The 22,650-nt window shown below is 35.2% G+C and overlaps 2 protein-coding genes across 5 annotated transcripts in view; one reads left to right on the top strand and one right to left on the bottom strand.

Annotated features, from left to right (window-relative positions):
- Positions 1-2,231: 2,231 nt before the first annotated feature.
- LOC101889229 (putative apoptosis-inducing factor 1, mitochondrial) lies at positions 2,232-6,631 on the top strand. 2 transcript variants are annotated; one of them, XM_005179823.4, is made up of 8 exons: positions 2,232-2,479; positions 2,592-2,629; positions 3,441-3,656; positions 3,720-3,890; positions 4,051-4,764; positions 4,838-5,075; positions 5,142-6,087; positions 6,145-6,631. In XM_005179823.4, the coding sequence occupies exons 1-7, from the start codon at positions 2,368-2,370 to the stop codon at positions 5,543-5,545; spliced, it is 1,893 nt and encodes a 630-aa protein (XP_005179880.2). In that variant the 5' UTR covers positions 2,232-2,367; the 3' UTR covers positions 5,546-6,087; positions 6,145-6,631. The 2 variants fall into 2 exon arrangements, with proteins under 2 accessions (XP_005179880.2, XP_019891044.2); XM_020035485.2 differs by lacking the exons at positions 2,232-2,479; positions 2,592-2,629 and adding an exon at positions 2,642-2,872.
- A 2,261-nt stretch (positions 6,632-8,892) lies between these two features.
- Positions 8,893-22,650, bottom strand: part of LOC101889403 (ets DNA-binding protein pokkuri) — a 64,804-nt gene continuing 51,046 nt past the window's right edge. The window contains exons 3-6 of one of the 3 annotated variants that reach the window (XM_059121284.1): positions 12,027-13,487; positions 11,534-11,948; positions 11,090-11,503; positions 8,893-10,659 (exon numbers count right to left, since the gene is read on the bottom strand). In XM_059121284.1, coding sequence (XP_058977267.1) covers positions 10,437-10,659; positions 11,090-11,503; positions 11,534-11,948; positions 12,027-13,302 — 2,328 coding nt within the window. In that variant the 5' untranslated portion in view covers positions 13,303-13,487 and the 3' untranslated portion in view covers positions 8,893-10,436. Of the gene's footprint in view, positions 10,660-11,089; positions 11,949-12,026; positions 13,488-15,178; positions 15,561-22,650 lie in introns of those variants that run through there. The other 2 variants (XM_011292708.3, XM_020035480.2) reach the window with 2 other exon arrangements.

Below are 22,650 nucleotides of genomic sequence, written 5' to 3'. Positions count from 1 at the left end.
AAAAGGGATTTCTTTTATTTTCAAAATGTGCATTACAACATCAACAACAATTGATGATAATGACGATAGAAGTGCTATATTTGTTTTTCAAAAATAATTCAGTGTAAATTGGTATTCAGGAAACGGGAGAAATGATACGAAGTTTAGTATACACTCATACCATGGTAGAAGAATATAGGTAGACGCGTCGACACAGCTGCTGGGACAATGAACTGTCAAACCAATTTTGGAATTGAAAATGTTGAATGAAAAATTATTTAAATTTGTAAAAATTGTTGAAAAACGCGAATTATAATAGCCTCCGAATGACGTAGTATAAGAAAACATATAAAAATCTACTTATATTTGAAAAAAACATTTAAAATTTTTTGACATATCAATGCTCCCAAGCGTTGATGCATCTACCTGTATTCTTCTGCCATGACTCATACATTACCCAAAGCCGAAAAAATGTTTCATTTATAAACGGTATATCATGTAATTTTGAATAACTGAAAGTTAAACGAAAATGAACAAAATTCTTCTTTACTTGCCAAAATCAAATTATGTAGTTTTGTTTATATACATCTTCAATTGTTTGTTAATATTTTCTATACTTGATTTGAAACAAGAAACATTTAGTTTGTAATGCGAATAGTTATATTTCTAATCAACAAACTACTCAAAATATTTATATGTTTAGTTCATTTTTTAAATAAAACGTTAAATACTGTTATTGTAATAGGGTCAAGAAATGCAAGAACGTTAATGTTAATGATTTCCCCTTTATGATATCGAAAATAATTGCAAAAGTAGTCGATTCTTGCAGGTACTGGAATAAAGCAATTGTTCGTAGATGTATGTGTTCAATATATTGGATTTTATTTTTAATATAAATTAACAATATTTTTGACACTGAAAGACCAGAAAAAGGACCCAAATATTTCTTTCATTAGTTCTGGACATGGTACAATGAAATAAAGATAACCTCATATAAAATTAGCATTCTCAGCTCTGTATTTTCTGTAATTTACATTGTCAAATTTCAGTGCATAAAAAATAGTTCCCATCTCTGATTATGTGGGTATACAGGGTGAGATAAAAAAAACTGCAATAAAGTCAAACGCCATCATGTTTACATTTTTTTTAATTTCATTGAATGAAAGCAAAAAAATTCGGAAATAGCATAAAATTTGGAAATAAGTGTAGATTTGTTCGAATTGGTCACCTTTGGCACGAATTATGGACTTCAAACGGCCAACGAAACCGTCACACTTTTCCCGAATGTTGCTCTGCGGTATTTTGACACATTCCCGGCGAAGCGCTTGCTTGAGGTGATCTTTTATATTTTTAGGGGCCAACCTTACTTTCCAAAATACTCCAGACACAATAGTCCAACGGATTGGAATCCGGAGATATTAGTGGCCAATGTGCGTTGAAAATGAAACGAGAAACCTCATTTTGTAACCATTCTTGGATGGTGCGTGCCAAGTGCGATGGTACTGAGTCCTGTTGGAATGTCCAAGGTCTGCGGTCAAAATGTTTGCAAGCCAAAAGCTTTAATATATCCTCCAGAATATTTTCGCGATAATATTCGGCATTTATTCTGATTCAAATTATAAGTGCGTATTCAAAAACTATCATAGTTTGTATCATCTACCTAACAATAAACTCCCTATATAAACGTTTATTTGATACGTGTATCAGTACTAAACTATCACTGGGAACTATCCAAATTATAAGCATTTAGAAATATTCATGTTCTCCATAATTGTTGTAAACTAGCTGGATAATCACACTAAAGTATCAAAAATTATAATTTAAAATTTTTACTACCATAACCTCTTGAAAAAAAGCAAAAATTGTTGATTCTTGCACGTTCTGGAACAAATCTCTTATATGACTTTTATTCACACTTGTATCATCAAAGAAACTGGCCCTAAATAGCGTATTAAAGTATCATCCTCTGATTAGTGTAAACAAATATCACTTAAATCCAATTTATTTTTTAAATGAACAAGAATCTACGGAAATCGAGAATCGATAACATACATTGATTAAAAACTTCAAACCCCATTTTTGAACCTTTAAACCCCTATAATACCGGTCTCTGCGCCTTCTCTACTTCTCGATCTATAAAGCTCTAATGCCGTCGGCCTTTCTGTTTTGATTCTCTAACTTTATTTTTATTTCTCACATACACAATCTTTCCTTTCATATGACTTATGAAGTAACCATATATGTCATATAAGTAATTAGTAACCAGATAGCTCTTACAGCTGTCACTGAGCTCGAAGACTAGGGACATATGAAGTTGCTCTTTCACCATCAAATTTATTTATTAAAATCTCCTTTCAACGTAACTTGTAAGCATTTGTTGAATCAAAAATGAGTATCTGTAGCCTCCGAGGCAGTCAACTGCAGCTATGCAGACGTGCATTTATATTATCCAGCTGTAGCAGGCCGGCAGCGTTCCAACCAGTTGCGGCAACCAAGAAAGGTAAGACTGACAATGTTACGTATTGAGGTTATGTGTTGGCTGATTAATTGTACAATAGGACAATATCCTGTATTAACAAACAATGCTAAATTAAATTGCATTTCTTTTTCAGTGACAACACGTGAGGCCCACAGCGCTCTATATCAAATGGTAAAAAAGCAACAAAAAATTGAAAACAAGAATCAAGCAAGTTCAAGAAAATATCCCAGAAGATTTGAGGGACCTATGAGTCCTGAGGATTGTTCCATAAGGTCACAAAATTCTCGAAAAACGAAATTTCTAAATGAATGTGCCATTCCATTTTCAAGCATGCCTCCATCAAGTCCATCATTACCTCAACAACCCGTGGAAAGAGTGAACAACGTCCAAAATAAAATGCAAGAAAACTACAATGTGAATAGTAGACAGAATTTGTTCCATAGAATCTTATTTAAAAGAACACATTTTTACCGATGAATTACTACAAGCTTGGAACAACTTTTCTTTCGTACCCTTCTCTGGACAGTAGCGATTGTACCAGTGGTAGTTCCTTTTATCCTGTTTTTGGCTTTATGAGTGCATGATGTATGGACCTTAAAATGTTTTTATATATAACCGATAACATCACTTTACTCGAATTCTACTAGTGGTCACTTGAATGGGCTTTTAACAAAAACAACATTTTGGTCTGGATTTTTTTTTATAAAAAAGAATATCGAATATTATTAAAAAAGATGATTTGATTGTTTATGACACCCATATTGTTGGAATACCCATCGGTGCCCATATCTTCGATATAAACAGGATAAATGAAACTACACTTAGTAAATATTTAGAATAATTCTGCTAGGTGTCCCTAAAGGGTAAAAATATGAAAGTGTCCTACTATTGCCTGAGCAATTTTTGAACTTCCAATTATACACACATCTCTCTTAATTGATTTGGTCTTAATGTTGCATTAAATTATCCATATTTTTGTTAGGAGCTATGCCGTCCCAGACTTTCCTGTAACACTGAAGTACTCAGAGCAGTAAACTGTAATGTTAGCCGAAAAGCGAGCAATGAAAGTAAAGAAACAAGTGCTTGTAATAAATCTGAATCCGGTACATCCACTGGTACTCCAGGAGGTGACAAAGGTGATGATAAAACTAAAACAATTCTCTTAGCTTTGGCAGGAGCTTTAGGCGTTGGCGGTTTGGTAAGTTGTTTTTATTATGTAACCTTCTTTAATTAAAATGCGTTTTTTATGGAATTTTTCTAGATATACTACTTTATGAACGACAAATCGAATACAACTACAAGTACTACGCCAGAAATTTCTAAACCCAACTCTTCTGATTTGCCGAAGCATGTACCATATTTATTAATAGGAGGTGGCACCGCCTCGTTTTCTGCATTCCGTGCTATCAAATCGAATGATGCCAAAGCAAAGGTGAGCTCAAGAAAGAACTGTATTTTGTTGCACATACCATTTATTCATAAATAATTTCAAGTCATTTATTAACAATGAATATTGAAATTATATGAATAACGTTTATTTGATTTTAAAATATAAGAAATTTTCGTTAATGATTTTAATTTTTTTCTATCAGGTCCTTATGATTACAGATGAAAATCATAAACCCTATATGCGACCACCCTTGTCCAAAGAATTGTGGTACACGGCGCAAAAGGGTGAAATCAGCAACGATTATCGTTTCAAGCAATGGACTGGAGCAGAGCGAAGCCTTTATTTTGAACCAGAAGAATTTTTCATTGAGCCATCTAAACTTAGCGACAGCGAAAACGGAGGTATTGCCGTAGCTCAGGGATTCAAAGTTAAGAAAGTTGATCCCACCAATCGTGTCATCACACTTAGCGATGGTTATGAAATCACTTATGATCAGTGTCTTATAGCCACCGGATGTACTCCAAAGAATTTGCCAATATTTACAGAGGCTCCACCAGGTGTAAGGGAAAAGGTTATGGTCTATCGCACTCCCGAGGACTTTGAGAAACTTAAAAAGTATTTGGACAACAAGAAAACCGTTGCTATAATTGGTAACGGCTTCTTGGGTAGTGAGTTGAGTTGTTCCTTGGCTAATTACAACAAAAGTAAAACCGATTCAGGTCGCATTTATCAAATATTCCAAGAAACTGCCAATATGTCGAAAATATTACCGGATTATCTTAGCAAATGGACAATGGAAAAGGTTAAAGCTCAAGGAGTTTGTGTTGTGCCCGGTGCCAGTTTAAAGAGTGTGCAAAGAGACAATTCACATTTGAATTTAGCTTTAACTACAGGAGAAACCATAATGGCTGATGTGGTGAGTTTTAAATCACAATGGATTTTGGAAAATGTATATACAAGAGTTTTGTTTGCTGCTTTCTTTTTTCAAGGTGGTTGTTTGTGTAGGTTGTGAAGCCAATACGGAAATTGCAAATGGTTCTGGCTTGGAAGTTGATCAGAATTTAGGTGGATTCGTGGTCAATGCAGAATTGGAAGCTCGACGTAATTTATTTGTTGCTGGTGATGCCTCCTGTTTCTATGATCCCCTGCTGGGCAGGAGACGTGTGGAACATCATGATCATTCTGTGGTATCGGGTCGTTTAGCAGGCGAGAATATGGTGGGGAAAAGTACGTATCTAAAGAAAAAATACGACATTTGGAATATTGAATATATTTTTCGCTGTGCTTTTTCAGAGAAACCATATGCCCATCAAAGCATGCTCTGGTCTGATTTGGGTCCCGAAATTGGTTATGAAGGTATTGGCTTGATTGACTCGTCATTGCCCACAGTTGGTGTTTTTGCCCTTGCCACCAAAACTGAAAGACAAACAGATAACCTTACAGAGTCTAGTAAAGACGAAACGGAACAAGCCAAGACCACAACTCCTAGTCAAGATGTATCCGATGTGAAGTGTAAAGAAGAACAGGCTGACAATTATGGACGGGGAGTTGTATTCTACTTAAGAGATGAAAAAATTGTTGGCATTCTACTGTGGAATATTTTTAATCGTATTGGTCTGGCACGCACGATTATTAAGGAAAACAAGAAATATGAAGATCTTAATGAAGTGGCGAAACTATTCGAAATTCATTCGTAGATCTATTAATCTATAACATAGTTATAAATTTGTATGTCCTATGTACTTTGGTAAGGTAGAAATGTTTTTGTTGTTATTTAGAATCGATTTCTTTCCCAGTAAGAAATTGAATGTATTGTACCTACGAACGAAGACAAAATACACAAATAATCCCTGCATTTTCCATGAACTGACAAAACACAAAACCAGCTGCTAATTATTTTAACCCAGTGGTTTAACCCACATATTGTAGTCGGTGCTTGGATTAGGTAAAATCTAAGTGCGTGCTAGTAAATTAGTTAATCTTTAGCTTTAAAAATATGTTACATATGTTCTGTAATACGTTTATGATCAGGTAATAAAAAGTAGGGATTCGCGGATTTTTGCGAGCGATGTAGGTATATTTGAAGAACATATATAAATTCATGGTCAATCGACACACATCATCAGTCTCTGTTCAGCTATGGAAGCCAAATCTAACGCGTTACCTTTGTACGATTACCATCAAAGTGATCGTATGTTTGAGGAAAAGGACCTATTAAGAAAATTAGAAGAAGAAGCTGGTAAGTAATTAATTAGTATAACAAATATGTAAAATAACATTGTCGTTTAATTTGTAGAGCTTTGTATACAAGAACATACTGAAGATGAAGTTACAGCGGCAATTGGTATGATGTTAATGCATTACCAAGCCGTTTCGGATGCTCAGTTTACTCCCAAAAATAAACCCATAGTACAAGGTTCCACTTCCAAACCACCATCAATACGTGAAGAAAATTGTCCACAGACGGTGGCAAAAGAAGACACAATTTTACACAACATTCAGCATACTACCGATATGAAGCGTAAAAATCGCAAAAGTGCCGCAAATAAATCTTCCTCGCTACTTGCCTCTTGCCGAAACATTTTAAAAGAGTTTTTATCACAAAATAGTATGTAGATCACGATGTTATAAACATCATAACAAGAAAAGGTTGCCCTCAAAAACACAAAACAAAAGAAATATCCTATAAGGATTAGCAATTAAGTTAGGAAACAATTTCAATATGATTATTTTAAATATAATTTTAATAAAATTACAAATTATATAAAATGCGAAATGCAAAATACATTTGTTTTTTAATTAAATGTGTTGTGCAAACGGAAAAAGCAACAAGAAACAGATTTTCAAAATGGTTGTAAAAAAATTTAAAAACTACTTAATTCCAATATTATTGATTAGAAATTTAAACTATATATTTAATAAGTCTTGCCTGAGAATCCAAACTAAAATGCTCACAATTTCCCACAATCCAAAATGTGGATCTTTTCTGTCACAGAAAGTAGTACACATTGTGAACTCCAAATTTCAAATTCAAAATAATTTCGGTGAAAAGTGTTGTAAAATAAAGGGAGGTACCGTTGTAATCAATTTTCTTTTAGTGAAGTTAGAGAGAACTCCAAATACCAAATTTGACATAATTCCAGTGAAAAATGTCAACAAAATACCGAATATCGGGGAATTATATGGGAACTATACCTAAACTGTCCATATAGATAGACAATTCTTTGTCCTACCTAATAGGAACACAAAGTTCCAATTTACAGCGGATTCTATTCAAAAATATGGCTAAAAACGCCAAAACTCCTTCAATCGGGCGGAACATTTTCAATACCTAAAATTCTACGCACCTAAAATGCATTTAAACAAATATTGCTCAGACTACTTCATTTCGTTCGAAAGCAAAAGTGATTTCCACAGACGGACGCACTTAGCTTAATCGACCTAGTCTTATGTTTATCAAGAATATACAGGGTGATATAAAAAAACTGCAAAAAAGTTGAACGCCATAATTTTTAAATATTTTTTTAAATTTTATTGAATGAAATGGCCCATTGTCGGAAATGGCCCATTACCGGCGAAGCGCTTGCTTGAGGTGATCTACACTTTGGTATTTCTTAGTGCCAACCTTGCTTTCCAAAATACTCCAGACACAATAGACCAACGGATTGGTATCCGGAGATTTTGGTGGCCAATGTGCACTGGAAATGAAGCGAATAACCTAATTTTGTTTGCGTGCCCAAGGCTTTAACACACCCTCCAGCATATTTTCACTATAATATTCGGCATTTATTCTGATGCCACGGTCGATTAATACAAGCGAAGAGCGACCATCGGCTGTTATGGCGGCCCACACCATCACCATGGCCGATGCTTAAGTTCTGGTGACCTCTTTGGCAAGTAAACACGATCATTTTGTTTGTTTACAAACTGCTGGACAACGAATGTTTTCTCATCGGAGAAAACCAAACTCGGCAGTTCACCACTTTCGTCCAAGCGAAGCAACTCTTTAGCTCTTTTGAATCTATATTCTTTCTGTTGTGGAGTAAGTTCTTGCACCTTTTGGAATTTCAATGGTTCATTTTTCAATATTTGCCGAATGGAATATTGCGATATGTTCAGCTCACGAGGCATTTTTCGACCACTGCGACGCGGGTTTCGATCAAGTCGCTTTTCTACTTTTCTAACCATGTTGCTGTTTTCTTCCGTCCTGTTTCTTGGGCTAAGCTACTAGTATCACGGTAACGTGCGATGGTACGAGACACAAAAGATTTATTTACATTTAAATGCTGGAGTGCTCTAACGAAAGCCACTTGTGGTTTTCCAGCCAAATATAAAGAAATCACACTACCACGCTTGAGTTACATCACGAATAACTTTGTTTCTGGAAAATTCTCAGCAAAATGCTTTTGTACGCTTGTAGACATTATAATGAGCTGTCACTGAAATGATTCTAAAAGCTGTCGGACGAGTGGCTTAGAAATGACAGCAGTCTGAAGTTGGTTGCAGTTTTTTCATCTCACCATGTCATTGTCGACGCCGTCACTTGTCTTGGCACAAATCGATTTTCTATATCTTAAAACCTGACTAGCTCTTTTGAAAAAATAATTTCATGAAAACATACTTGCGTAGCCTCTCAAAAGATAAAACCCAAAATCTCGTTTTTTGTTTGTTTTAAAAGTAATTTTATTTTTGAAGACAAAAGAAAAAAATATTTTTTGTTTTATTCAACTACTTATATTTCATGGTATAATTTGCATTTGTTGTTGTTTTTTTTTCATTGTTTTTAATTAAATTAATTAATTGGTAATACAGCTATAAGCTATTAAATTAAAGCTAAAAATGTGGGGGTTGGTTTTCCAGAAAGAAACAAATTCAAAATGTTCTTTTTGTTTTTGTAAATTGTGTAAATATATGATTTTCTTTTCTTCTTCACTTCCGTTTTGTATTTGTAATGGTAAGTATGTAAATATAAGTGTTTTTGTATGTATATATGCATGTTTTCCCTTTTATTGTTGTAAGGCTAAATTGTAAAAATTGTGTTGAATATTTTTGTTTGATCTTATGGTTTAGGGTTTTAATAAAACATTTGTATTTATTGTAATTCGTTTTGTTTTTTTTTTTTCTTGTTTCAGATATTTACAATGGTGTTGGCTATTACTAAACTTATTTTTATAGAAAAAAATAAAAATAAAAAAGAGAAAACAATGAAAAATCATAAAAAATATTGTTTAAAAACTACATAAAATGTTAAGATAAATACGATTTGATTTTCTTTTTATTTTAATAAAAAAAATCATTAAATTACTGAAAATATTAAAGCAATTTTATATCAGATTTTCCTTTTCTGCTAAAGTTCTTATTTAAAAAATATTTAATATATAAGTATGTATATGTGTATAAAAAACAGAAATTACTCTTAATGGAAGCCAAGGGGGGAAGAGTTTTTCATTTGTTTTATTTTTTAAACAATGCGAAATGATTGTAAAACGAAGACAATTGATTCAGTTTGTTTCCGATGACTGGATTTTCCCAAGCTAGGCTTAGGAAAGCAAAATCCAGTTTTAAATGGGATTTTAAGGAGTAAAGACAAATTAAATGAAAGAACAATCAATAAGCGAATTCATTGAACAGAATTTGTTGTTAATGTTAATACAAAAAAGGATATGTGTACTTTGAATAAAGAATTCTATTTTTTTTCTCGTGTGGTATATACTCTCCATTTTGTTAATCATTTCTTTATAATTTTTTGCTATCACATTTTGTTTGCAATTATTATTTCTTGTATTGTATTTTTATAATTATTTATATTTTTTTCTTAGACAAATTTCAAATTGGTTAAAGCTGTTCCAGGGTGAAAAAAAAGCTTTGTTTCTAATAAATACAGTTATTTTTCTTTATAAATTGATTGATTTCAATATGTATGTATGTATGCATGTATATAACAAGTAACAATTTTTGTTCTTATTCTTCATAGGGGGTCATCATTAGGGAAGAGGGTGTGGGGGTCGATTGGAGGTATTACGAAACCATCGTTAACAATAGGAGGGGACATGGTTCTATTATTAGCATAGCTTATATAGTTTTAGGGGGAAAATCATCAATTCATCTGTGTTTTTAATAAGAATTCATTTAGGAGTCCTATATTCTTCTACTCCTCTAATTAAAAATACCTATTTTTGTAATAAACTGTACATTAGAATAAGAAAAGATAAACTTCTAAATTGGCACATTTCGTAATTTCCTAACAATTTAACAAAATTAAATACAGAGTATAAACATTTCTTGTTGTTCTTTTCTTATTTTTTGGAAAATTTACACAGAAAGAAACGAAGACCAATCTTTGTTTGTGGCTTTTGTTTTCCTAATCACAACAATCAATCGAGGTATATATTTCAGAGTACAGTAACAGCAGCTACAGTACACAAACGTCGTTCTGAGTTACCTATGGAAAATGTACATCGTTTGTGTCAATCTGTAATCTTGGAAATATTCCAGTCCTAAAATGATTGTCGTGGTGTTTTTTTGAACATATTCTTCTTTAATGCGTATTTCCTTTCCGCTTTGTTTTCTATGGGGGATGTAAGGAAATTACTTTCTCAAATCTGTGGCGCCCATGCTGTCATGGCTGGGACTGGATTCCATTTCACTGGATTCACTGTCCATGGGCGTTGGTGTATTGCGCTGTTGCTGCTGTTGGTTGTCGTTACTGTCATTCAGGCTTGAATTTTGCTGTTGAGTTCCAGCTCCACCTTCGCTTTCATTGTAACGTATTAATTTAATTGTGGTCAAGCCATCAGCATTTCGTATCAATCTAAAAGGAAGAGAAAAATAATCGGTCAGTAAACGGGAACTTTTAAGATGTATTTACGTTTTAATTAAAAACTTGAAATCTGAAATTGTCCCTAAGCTCTTAAAAATCTCATAGAAATCTTTAAAGGTTTTGTAATTTCTGCTAAATATACTTGCTAAACATTCTGTTTTAATAGTCTGACAAACGAACATTTCTGGTGGTTTAGCGTTAATTTTTGTATTTAATTTTGTATAACCACAAAAAATAAATTTATATTAACAAAACCGAAATTAGAAACATTGATATTTACTGCAACAATTAAAATTAGAAAACAAATTCCTTTAAGATTATTAAAAAACTAAGGAATTAAAGAACTAAGAAATTTATATTTCAATATATTTTTTTTCAAACAAAAAGCCTATTTAATTTTTCGAAAAAGAAAATCACTTACGGATAGCAATCGTCATTAGCCGATGGACTGGAATAGGGTCTCTTCTCGACACTACTACTGCCGCTAACACTCAAATCTGTGGGTTTCATTTCATCGGATGCTGCACCGGATGTCTCGTGCGATGTTACTGAATTTTGTTCGTTTTTCATGATATTGAACTGAAATTTGTCATTGGGTGTTGTGGGCAGAGCGGCTGGGGAATTCGGTGGCACACCGTTGGAGGACAGATAGTGGAAAGCTCCATTAATGGCATGCATGAACAGCGGTGATGATGGTGGTGGGCCATAGGCGGCAGCAGCAGCTGCTGCCACGGCAGCGGCAGCCGATGATATGCTATTGGGCAAAGTCAAGTGATTGGGATTGCCTTGTGATGAGGGCCTCTGTGGAGTCTGCATTTGGCTGGCTGGAGTTTGCGTTGGCATAGCCCAGTTGGTACCGTTGGAGGTTGGTGAGTTTGTAATTGATGATGGTGATTGATTGACATTAGAGTTGCTACCATTGGAATTAGTAGCCCCAGGACTGCCATTTGTGCCATTGGTCTGGCCCACAGATTGTCGTAGCAGGGAAATATTTTTAATGTTTTTCAGTTCCGTGGGATTTCTCAAGAACTGATAGCAATGACGTTCACCTTGGACTTTGCGCAAAATGTTGACGCGGTAATAGTAACGCAAGGCACGTGACATCTTGTCATAATTCATGGACAAATGGTTCTTTTGAATGCCCCACAATTTGGCCAAACCAGCAGGATCCACAATTTTAAAGACGCCAGTATCACGACACTTCCAGGCAATCAAGTCACTGTATTTCTGGTTGCGGTCGTTGAGCAACTGTTGCAAGAAGTCCCACAGCAAGCGACCATCTGAGAAGAGAGAAAAAAAAAGAAGGAGAAATCAGTTATAAATCCCCGAAACTCGAAGATGTGATGGCAATAACTTACTTGTATTGGGTTCTGTATTTTCTGGGAAAAATTCACGTTTTACTGGTTGCATATAACGATTGTCAGTTTTGTCGGGGAAGAACTCCCTTTTCACTGGTTGCATGTAGCTAGGCGTGGTGGGAGCTGATACCGAACCACCGCCCAGATTGGGTAACTTTTGCTGTTCCAAATTCAAATGTTGTTGCTGCTGTTGTTGTTGTTGCTGCTGAGACCACGAATTGACAAAGGTGTTCTTGATCTGTTGCTTCAGGCTTTGTGGCATATCCTTGAGTATGGGCGTTGTGGGCGGACTGTTGTTATACTGGGCCACGGCTGCGGCAGCAGCGGCTGCCGCTTGATACGATTGGGCGGAGAAGTTCACAATTGTACTGTTGGCTGCAGGTGGTTCAGAATAGCTTTCTTCATCTGAATCCGAATGATGACTACTGGCACTGGTGGCATTATGATGTTGCTGCTGCTGCTGTTGTTGTTGCTGGTGCTGATGCTTTAAGGCACTGAAAGCATTGTTGGCGCTCAACGCCGCTGCTGCTGCTGCCGCCGCAGCTGCTGTAGCTGTTGCAGAAGCTGATGAAGTGCTACCCGTGCTACTTGTGCTACTGCTACTACTGCTGTTCCCATTGTGTGCCGACGACGATGATGAAGACGACGACGAGGAAGAGGAAGAGGGTGAATTTGATGTTCCATTCTGTTGTGGTTGTGATTGATCATGGCTTTGGGGCGGGCTACTGGCTTGCGAATCTACGGAAGGCGGGGGACTGAGGGTCACCGAATTGGGTGCCATGAAATGATGTGGAGCTAAATGAGAGGTCTGATGAAAGGCACTTTCTGGCGCCCCTATTGGCGGCCAAGTCGGGGTAGGTGGATGGCTGTGGGGCGAAAGGGGGTAACGGCTGGTTGGTGTGACAGGACTATTTGGTAAATGCCACTGCATCATATGCGATTCGATCACCAGCATTTGTAGGACATTATGCAAGACATCGCCAGCTCCCGGACACCGATGTCCGAAATCAGCTCGTGTCAGCAGGCACAATGCCTTGCCATTCATTTGGAAGAGATCATAATCGACTTTGGGCAAATCGAACTCACGTTCGCAGAAATGCAAGAATACGGCCACATCTTCGCGACTCCACAGGCGTGGATCTGACGGTAGTGATGGTGGCAATTGTGTTTTAAGCTCGGCCAATTGGCTGGGCTGTGCTGGAGGACAGCGCCACAACATATCGCTCCATAAGCCTAAAGGCGGATTCAGTGATAACTGTACCGGAAGCATTTTCATTTTGATTTTGTTGTAACAATTTGGAGAATATTTTTCGTTCGCCTCGTTGTTGCTGCTAGATTTCACGTCAATTTAATCCAATGATAAGAGAATAAGAATTCGACAATCGTATCATAGGGATAACATTGAGGTGATGATTTCGTAGTTGATTGAGTGTTTATTGGAAGACAGTCACAGATTTAAAGCTGAAAAGAGAAAAGAACAAAAAAATAGGAATTATATTTCAATTTCAAAAAAATGTAATACTTGTGTTATTAAATGTATTTAAATATTAATAAAATAAAATGCATTTTAACGAAAAAATTTAACAATTATTGAAGTGCTAATCCTTGGGACGACAAGATTTGAAAATATTGAAAAAAAAATATATATTTGAAAGCTAGCAAGTTAGTTTTAGATAGGATAGAGTCCACAATTTGACCTGTCTAATGAATATATTAAAATTGTTTTATTTGTAAAAAATATTAATGTAAAGGTACATGTTTCATACCAATATTGTTCATATTATTGGCTTATTGGCTTTTTCATTGCAACATATAAATAAATAAATAAATGAAATGAAATATATTCTTGATTATATACTGATGTAGTTTCTCATATATGCTCTGTTCCAGAACTTGCAAGCATATATATTTTTTTATTTTTTCGATATCATAAAGAAAAAAAAATCGGTTATGGTAGTAAAAAATTACAATCTTGCAGCTCTGGTACGGATCAAATGTTACCAAATAGAAAAGTATCAATTAAAACGATAAAAAATTAATGATTGAATATTTTTGAATACAAAATTTATTGCTTGTGAAAAACTTGTATCTCCAATTTTTATACATCAGTGCTTTGTCGATTTTCAAAGATTTTTCCCACTTTTTTATTGTCTAGTTCTCACATCATTTATTTATTATTCTGGGTAGGTATTTTGTTATCATTTTGCTAATTCATGCTCCAATTGTTTATTTTCACTGGATTTCCTGTATCCTGTATTTCCAACACACTTTGTGTATTTTTCTTCATTGAATTTTTAAAACCTTATTTATGATTCATATTTCTTAGTTTTCAAATATTCAATTTTCAATACATTTCAGATCACATTTCAACAAAAAAATCAAATGTTTTCATTTGTTTTGATTTCAAATAGTGATGTTGTAGTCGTTGTTACTTTTGTATTTGGGCAAAATGTTTTGTGGGTGTAAATTTGAATATTGTTTGTACTTTTTCAAATTAATATACAAACATTTGTATGTCTGTACGTACGTGTATCGTACTACATCTATATATCTAAATAGCGAGTAAAGACACCACAACAAAACGCGTCAGAGTCTTTCTTCATCGAAAAAATCGGTCACTTCCGTTTCGAAAGCAGGGAAATATTTTCACACACAAAAAACAAATTGTTGAAGAAACAACAGCAACAACAAACGTACATACATAAATAAATAAATAGAATATGTGCAAGACGTTTACGCGCGAGAGGAGCAATGCCGTCGCCGCCGCCGCCGACACAGATGTTTAAGATTTTAGGAAATCGAAATCAAATTTCAAATCAAAACCCAAACAGAATAAGACGGACGAATAAATAAACAATCACATCCGTCCGCCGTCCAACAATCAACAAATAATGATTTTTTTCTTTAAATTTTGGTTTTCTTTATGATTTGTTGTTGGTATTGTTGTAGTATCCAAAAGAAGCAGAAATTACGAATTATTCAGCAGCAGCCCACAATGTTTTTTTCAAATTGTTTTAATTAATTTTTTGTTTAAAATATTTTAGCACCAAGCATACATACACACATTATTTTCAATATTGTTTTTCTTTTTATAATTTTTTAAAATAATTTTCTATTTTTTTATAATTAATTAATTCAAATTATTTATCCACCTTTTTGTTAATAATATTTTGTTGTAGATTTGTTTTGCGGCACCACAGGCAATGTTGTTGATATTCGAAAATAGCTTTGGTGTGTTGTTGACTCAACGATGCTGATGGTGATAATGAGACAGTGTTGACGACGATGATGAGTATGGCAAATAATATTCCGGAAAATGAGAACTTTTGTTGTTGGCTGATGGTGTTTATATCACAAATTAAATATATGTTTGAAAAAAAAATTAAAATATTCGTTCGTTTTTTTTTTCTTTTCTTCGTTGGGTGCGCGCAATAATGACGACACGGGCGAGCACACGGACAACACGACACAGACGATGTTGCTCAGTAAACGTTTAACTTCTTATTGAACACACACTTGAACTAAATATTCGAGTGTAGCAAAGACACGGATTTTGAGCATTCAACAAAACACCACCACACCAACAACACGAACATGCTGAGAACGACGTCGGCGATGATGACGTTGTCGACAACAACAACACAAGCACAGCAACGACGTAGTCGTCGTCTTCGTCTCCAAACAATGTTTGAAGAAGAGGAAGAAAAGCCAAAAATAAGAGAGGAAGACAGTTGACGGTATGGCGTTGCTGGTGCTAGAGTAGAGTTTGTGTTTGCTGGATATAGCTGGTGGTGTGTTGGCGGCGGCGTTGACGGTGCTGACACAAAACGAACAGCTAGGAAACACAACATTTAATGTCCTCTTCTTCTCGCAACAGCGATGGTAAAATTAGAATTTTAAAGGTGTGGTACGATTTGGAGAGTGAAAGAGGTACGTTAATTGTACACTGTCTTTGTCATTCCTAAGGTATCTACAGCAAGACCTATACAATTTGACAACGAACTAATATAACGGCTACATTCGGTATTTTTAAGATTTCAAAAGAAATTTTAACGGATTTTATTTTTTTGAAAATTTATAAAATCCTTTCCCAATGGTGAGGGGAATTCAAAGATCGGTCCGGCCGAATTTACAGCTTTTTTTTTACTAATTATATCTGAGTTCAAATAGATAATTTAGACCCCAAATACATATTCATGATCAGTGTATAATTCTAATTCGATGTAGCCACATCTGTTGTACTCAAGGTGGTATTCAAACTACTCGATTTCCATATTTTGGAAAGGTTGTCACATACATGTATGAGGTTATTTCAAATTATTTTAAATTTTTCTCAAACGCAGATTAGGGTTTATAGCTGGGTTGTGAACTTTAATAAAAATATATTGGACGTTTGCTCATGTTTAAGTATATTCGCCCGATTTATACCACATTTTTGTTCAAATCGAATTAAATTGGTAATTAGTTTTCGCAGAGAGTAGAAACCAGCTTCCAAAGAAATGTCCTTTGGTACAGCCCCTATATAACAACATTCCGATTTAATGTATTTTTCGTGTTTTATGCATTTTTTTAACTAAATTGCATTTAGTGTTTATTATTGTCCTTTAAGGCCGCATACAGCTACGGCTCATATTTAATCATTATAACTTATGACTCCTCAAGATGTAAAAACATAGACAATTAACATAACCTTCAGACGAATTTTTGGATTATTGATAATTTTTGAATTGCTGTGCTAAATCATATTCAAAATTTTTGCAAACGTTTTCATACTGATTTCTCAGATCTTTGCAGTTTTACATGGAACTCGCTAAATTTTAAACATGGTAATAGCATCTCTTGTTCTTTGTGCTGGGTGTCCAAAAATTGGGTTAATTTTTAAGCACAACGTACCAAAAATGTCCATCTCTGTTACATAGCAAACAACACGAAGCAGCAGCGTCGCAGTCGTTATGCACATTAAGAATACCAACAACAAGAGAAAATACATCGACAACAAGAACAACAACACAAAAGAAAATCATATCCACCAGCCTTAAATGTTCGTTATGGAATCTGGCTGAGTTTAAAATACGTTTTTGTTGTCATTGGATGGATAATTTAAAGAGTGTTACTGGTTTCGGCCTCCCTTACAAATCCATCTGTGCCTTCCTTGTCTGTCCTGTTCCGTATGACAGCGAGCAAGCAGCAACAACAACACAAGATTTGCCTTCGCTACCTGCGAACAAGTCTTATTTTTTGCTTGGTTATGTTTATGTTGTCTTTTTTTAGTTGTTTGGTCTTCGTGCTGACGCTGATGATGCTGCTGCTTCTGATGTTGTTGTTGGTGCTTGTGGACCTAGACAGACATTAAACGGAAGTGAGCGCATTCCTTAGTAAACCATCATCAAGAGTTTTTTCAACATTGTGCAGCAGAGCAGTGAGAGGGAGAGAAGATGCTTGTGATCAATACAGACATGCCACCACACATCTCAACCCAGACCATCATCGATTCATCCACACCCATATTTAAAGCAACTTTCTGTTGGATTCAACCGATCTTCATTTGAGGAACATTAACAACTATGTCTCAGGGATGGGAAATTGAAGCGTTTGCAAAATTTCGGAGCATGTGTTTTGAGGCAGATCGGATCGAAAAGTAAGCTTTCAAACAAATGTTTATCAATAATGAAATAAAGATTGGTGAAAAGTAAAGTATATAAAGCTTTTTTAATCAACTTCTAAAGTTTTTTGTTGAATGGATTAAAAAAATGAAGAGCAATTTCCTAAAATTAGACATTTTAGGCGGCTAGAGGGAAGGCTTTGTCTATGTGGCTACATGCAAACCACCTATAACTATCATTATCAATGATTTACACTTCCTGCGTAAATTGATCTTAAAATTCTAGTTTTCTATTTAATTTAAAAAATTTCGATAACTAGCTACATTTGAAAGAATACTAGCTACACTGATCCACAATAGACTTAAATTGGTGAAGAAAATGAGATTTTCCATCCCTGATCAGTGCATATCCTAAACGGCAGGGAGGACGAAAAAATAATATCATAAGACTTGTTTTCCTTTCTTACGACTTTTTTAGGAGATGTTTCAGCAGAAGAAGAAGAAACTGCTCAAGACGTTGGTGACCGAGTAAAATGAAATTAAATCCCAGTCATCCGCCATACACACATCCATCCACTTACAAATGCGCCATACCAAGAAGCAACAAAAACAACAACAACAAAAACACAATATGAAAAACGCCACACAAGTATGTATGTTTACATTCAAACATAGGTACATATTTGTTGTATGTTCGGATGGATACATACAAACAGACAGACGGACACACCGACATACTTACTTGTCCCCTTCCTTACCTATATTTTCCACAGATAAAGACGGAACGAACGGTTACAACAGCAACAACAACAACCAAAGCAAAACAAAAGATCCGTATTGATGACGATCATGATAATTGTAATAGTTGTTGGTGGTGTTGCTGCTGTTGTTGTTCTTGTTTGTTGTAAGAAGTAGAAATTGGAGATGTTGATGGGGCTTATATTTCAAACACGACTCAATACAACGCATAGAGAGTAAAAGAGAGAGCGGTGCTCAACAAATACACCTTGTCAAATTGCAAAGAGCTGCAGAGAGAGGGAGAGTTGTTCAAAGGAAACAATTGAGAATAAACGAAAAGAAAACAAAACAAACCATCATTAAGACTGCTCTTCAAGCCGTGCTTGTGGCTGTTGCCGCCGCTGCTGCTGCTGATGATTGTGATGATGACGTCGACGTGACTGAAGCAGGTAAAAATATTTAATTTAGAAGAGGGGCGAACAGAAGAAACCTGTCATTTCAGATTCTTTTTTTGTGATTTCATTTTAGAAAAAAAAAAACCTAACAATAAAAGAAATGAGATAATGAATACCAAACGAAAATCCAACCCCTCCCTTTGAAGACTTCGGTTGCGTGCATGTGTGCTTGTGTTGTTGTTGTTTTTCTTCGTGAAAAAGGAAACCCAACCAGTCAATCACTCCGGTTCATTGGTTGGTATGTTACGTTATACGACGGCGATAGACCCCAACCCAATCAATTATTCGGCTAGATTTTGAAGTCGTGTTTTTGTAGAAGAAAATCAATTCGAGGAAATTACCAACACTTGCTCTCCAACGGTTTTTCTCACGAATCTGTGATAGTTTTGTATCGTTCGAAAGGAAATGAGAATTGGAGGTCTTTACATTACACAGGTTGTTGGTGTTTCTTTTTCTTTTGGGAGGGGGATTGGTTTTCAGATGATCCATAACAATATTTATTGAACAGCTGCATCTGTGTCACCACCGACGACTGCCATGAGATGATGACACACTGAACGATTGAAAAACAATTATTGAAAAAATGAGTTGGTTATTGTTTTCGGGGAAAACCTATCCCAAAAATGAAACAAGTTTGTGTGTTACGTAAAATTTTTATTTCGAATCTTGGCAATAAATTAATTAATGACAGTGTAATTATTTTAGATTGATTTTATTTATGTGATTCTTGTAATAAACTACCCACTTTTAAGATAAGCTCATTGCCTATTAGAACAAAAGCTAAGCGATTGATTTTAATGACCATTTTTATTCACCTCTTTATTTCCTACCATATATCCCTAAGAAAGTCTAGGGGAAATATAGTCTAAATTGACTAAATAGGTATATGGTGTATTTTATACTCGATGCTCAGTAGTGAAAATAACCCGTACTCGATGCAAAAATTAAAAAGCATCCATGTATTTGATGCAATAAGGAATTGTAATAATTTTGAGCTCTAACAGCGCAAATGTTAACAACCGAATTATCATACCTTTATGATTAGTATAGGCTAGGGGCCATACAAAAACATGAACCAGTATAGACAATTACCTGCCACAGAAGGCGGGACCTATTGCGAACTCAAAACACCAACTGTATTAAAATTCCATTGACAAATTTGTCTAAATTCATCCAAAGAATACCATATGGGGGGTCTATAATAAATAAAGAACCGATATGTCCCATTTTTAATACCAAAAACTCAATGAACCTAAAATACAAATGAGAAAATTTTTTCTACCATCTGGTCGTAAGCTAGAGTAATATCCACAAATGGGCGGACATGGCTAAATCGTCATAGAATGTTATGTTGATCAAAAATATAAGCAATTTGTCGGTCGAGAATTTGCACATGGAATGGCTTAATATAATATACCCTCCATACTAGGGTGGAGGATACAATAAGAAGGGATCGCATAAAATTCGGCGTCTGCTGATCAATAATACCCATGTGTATGTTTATAAATATGTACCTACTAAGGCTCTAAAATGATTATCCAGAGGACAGTTTGTTAAATTCGTTAATCTGTGAGAAATGTTGATCCACCCACGAATAATTCAAGGTGATATCTGACAGTATAACTACGGTTACATCTATCCAAAAATTTCGTTTTAAATATGATTCCAAAAAAGCTTTGATCTAGATCATTGTATCAGTAAAATGTGCTATGTACGTGGACCTATACAGGCAATTCTCTTCTCGGGGCTAAAGTACTCAGAAGAAACCCCTTGTGTGGATTTTAAGACAATTCCATTAAAAATTTAGCTGAAATCATAAAAATTCCGAATATCGGGGGTAGCGTTAAATGGGGGCTATACGATACAAGGAACTCCTTTCAGACAATTCCGTTGGAAAATGTTGCTAAAATCATCAAAATACCGAATATCGGGAGAAACCGTTACATAGGGGATATATTTGGTATCGTTGACCTATATAGGCAATTTTCTTCCAGGGGGTAATGTACTCACAAATAACTCCTTTTGTGGATTTTCAGGCGATTCCGTTGAGAAATGTGGCTAAAATCATCAAAATACAGAATATCGAGGGGTAACGTAGACAATTCTCTTCTAGAGAATGAAGTACTCACAAGGAACACTGTGTGGATTTTCAGACAATTCCGTTAAAAAATGTGGCTAAAATCATCAACATACCGAATATCGAGATGAACCGTTATGTAGGGGATATATGATATCGTGGACCCTTATAGACAAATCTCTTCCAGGCGAAAATGTACTCACAAAGAACCGCTTTTGGGGATTTTAAGACAAATTCATTGAAAAATTTGGCTGAAATCATCAAAATACCGAATATCGGGGTGTATCGTAATATGGGGGCTATACAATATTGTGGCCCGATATAGCCCATCTTCGAACTTGACCTGCCTGCATACAAAAGACTGATCTGTGCAAAATTTTAGCTTTCTATCTTAATTCGTTTTGACTCTGGCGTGATTACTATCGACGGACGGACGGGCAGAGCTAAATGGTCTTAGAATTTTACGCTGATCAAGAATATTTATACTTTTGTTATGTCTATAATTATCATTTCGATGACTTACAATCGGAATGACGAACTTAATATACCCTCCATACTATGTATGGTGGAGGGTATAAAAAGTTTGAATTATATTTTGAAAAGAAAATCCAGGAAATTCATTTATGGCGTTTTTAAATCATTTTAAAAATTAGGAATTTTTTAAATATTCCTGAAGAAAGCGGACATAGTCTTAGGGCTGCATTTCAGTAGTTTTAGGAACCTACTTTATCCCCTTATTGTACCATAATAGGAAGGTTACAACATTTTTTCCATCAACAAGTCAAAAACAAAATTTCCTTTTTAAAATTATTTAATTCCTGATATTTATTTATTTATTTACATGCCGTGGAAACAAATTCAAGTAGCCAATAAATACATTTAAAAAAAATAAATAAATACCTACCAACCTGCCAACGTAAATGTCCCTCGCGGGTTAAAAATATGCATTACACCGACATAGGCTAACTAAAAATAAAATGCAATATCCTGTCATTGACTTCGGATAAACAAAACAACAGTTATTTTAAGATTTAATTATGCAAAGTTGTTCTCCTTCCGATTTGGTTTACTTGGTTATCTTGACATGGCCGTCATCACCAATGGATCTTTGGCATATAAAAACCGACAAAGCAACAATAACAAAAACACCAACAACAAATAAGCCAGCAGCAAAATACTCTCATAAATAAATAAAACGAACGAAGGAAGGAACACAACAGCAATGCCAACAACAAAAATAATTCTCCGATCTCAGTCAGCAGCAAAGACGGAAACCAAACCGGAGTACAAATGGATGCCTGCCTGCCTGCCTGCCTGACTGCCTGCCTGCCTGCCTTATGACAACATATTGTTTATGTTTTTCTGCTTCTTCTTCTCATACTTTTTGTAGTTCAGTGTTTTTTTTTTTTGTTTCATAAAAAGTATTTTTATAAAAAATACATAACCCAAACACACACATACACCCAGGAGAAGAATCATCGATACGAGAGGATGGAGGTTACAGACGGACAAACATGTGGCTGCTGGTCCATACACACATGTGGAATAAATGGGAAATTGAAAATCAACAAAAACAACAACAGCAGAAGAACCACTCTCGACACCATGCCGCATCTTATTCAAGTGGATGTGAGTGAGTGTGACGGTAATGGATGGACGGATGCAGGGAAGACAAGACAATTTTTCGGGTTTACTTTGAGGGGGTCTCCAAAAAGATGTTAAACATCAACTCAACTCGGATCGTTAGTCCGT

This window comes from Musca domestica, unplaced genomic scaffold (genome assembly GCF_030504385.1).
Source record: "Musca domestica strain aabys unplaced genomic scaffold, Musca_domestica.polishedcontigs.V.1.1 19, whole genome shotgun sequence".
In the NCBI taxonomy this organism is placed as follows: domain Eukaryota; kingdom Metazoa; phylum Arthropoda; class Insecta; order Diptera; family Muscidae; genus Musca; species Musca domestica.
Note: the sequence above shows the minus strand (reverse complement) of the source record. Positions and strands in the feature narration are given on the sequence as shown.

What these genes read in the sequence shown, in the direction of transcription:
- LOC101889229 (XM_020035485.2), top strand. Translation starts at nt 2,705, where the DNA reads ATGAGTCCTGAGGATTGTTCCATAAGGTCACAAAATTCTCGAAAAACG. An exon ending in AAATGCAAGAAAACTACAAT is followed by an intron (nt 2,873 to 3,440) that starts GTGAATAGTAGA and finishes TATTTTTGTTAG; the next exon opens with GAGCTATGCCGTCCCAGACT. An exon ending in CGAATGATGCCAAAGCAAAG is followed by an intron (nt 3,891 to 4,050) that starts GTGAGCTCAAGA and finishes TTTTTCTATCAG; the next exon opens with GTCCTTATGATTACAGATGA.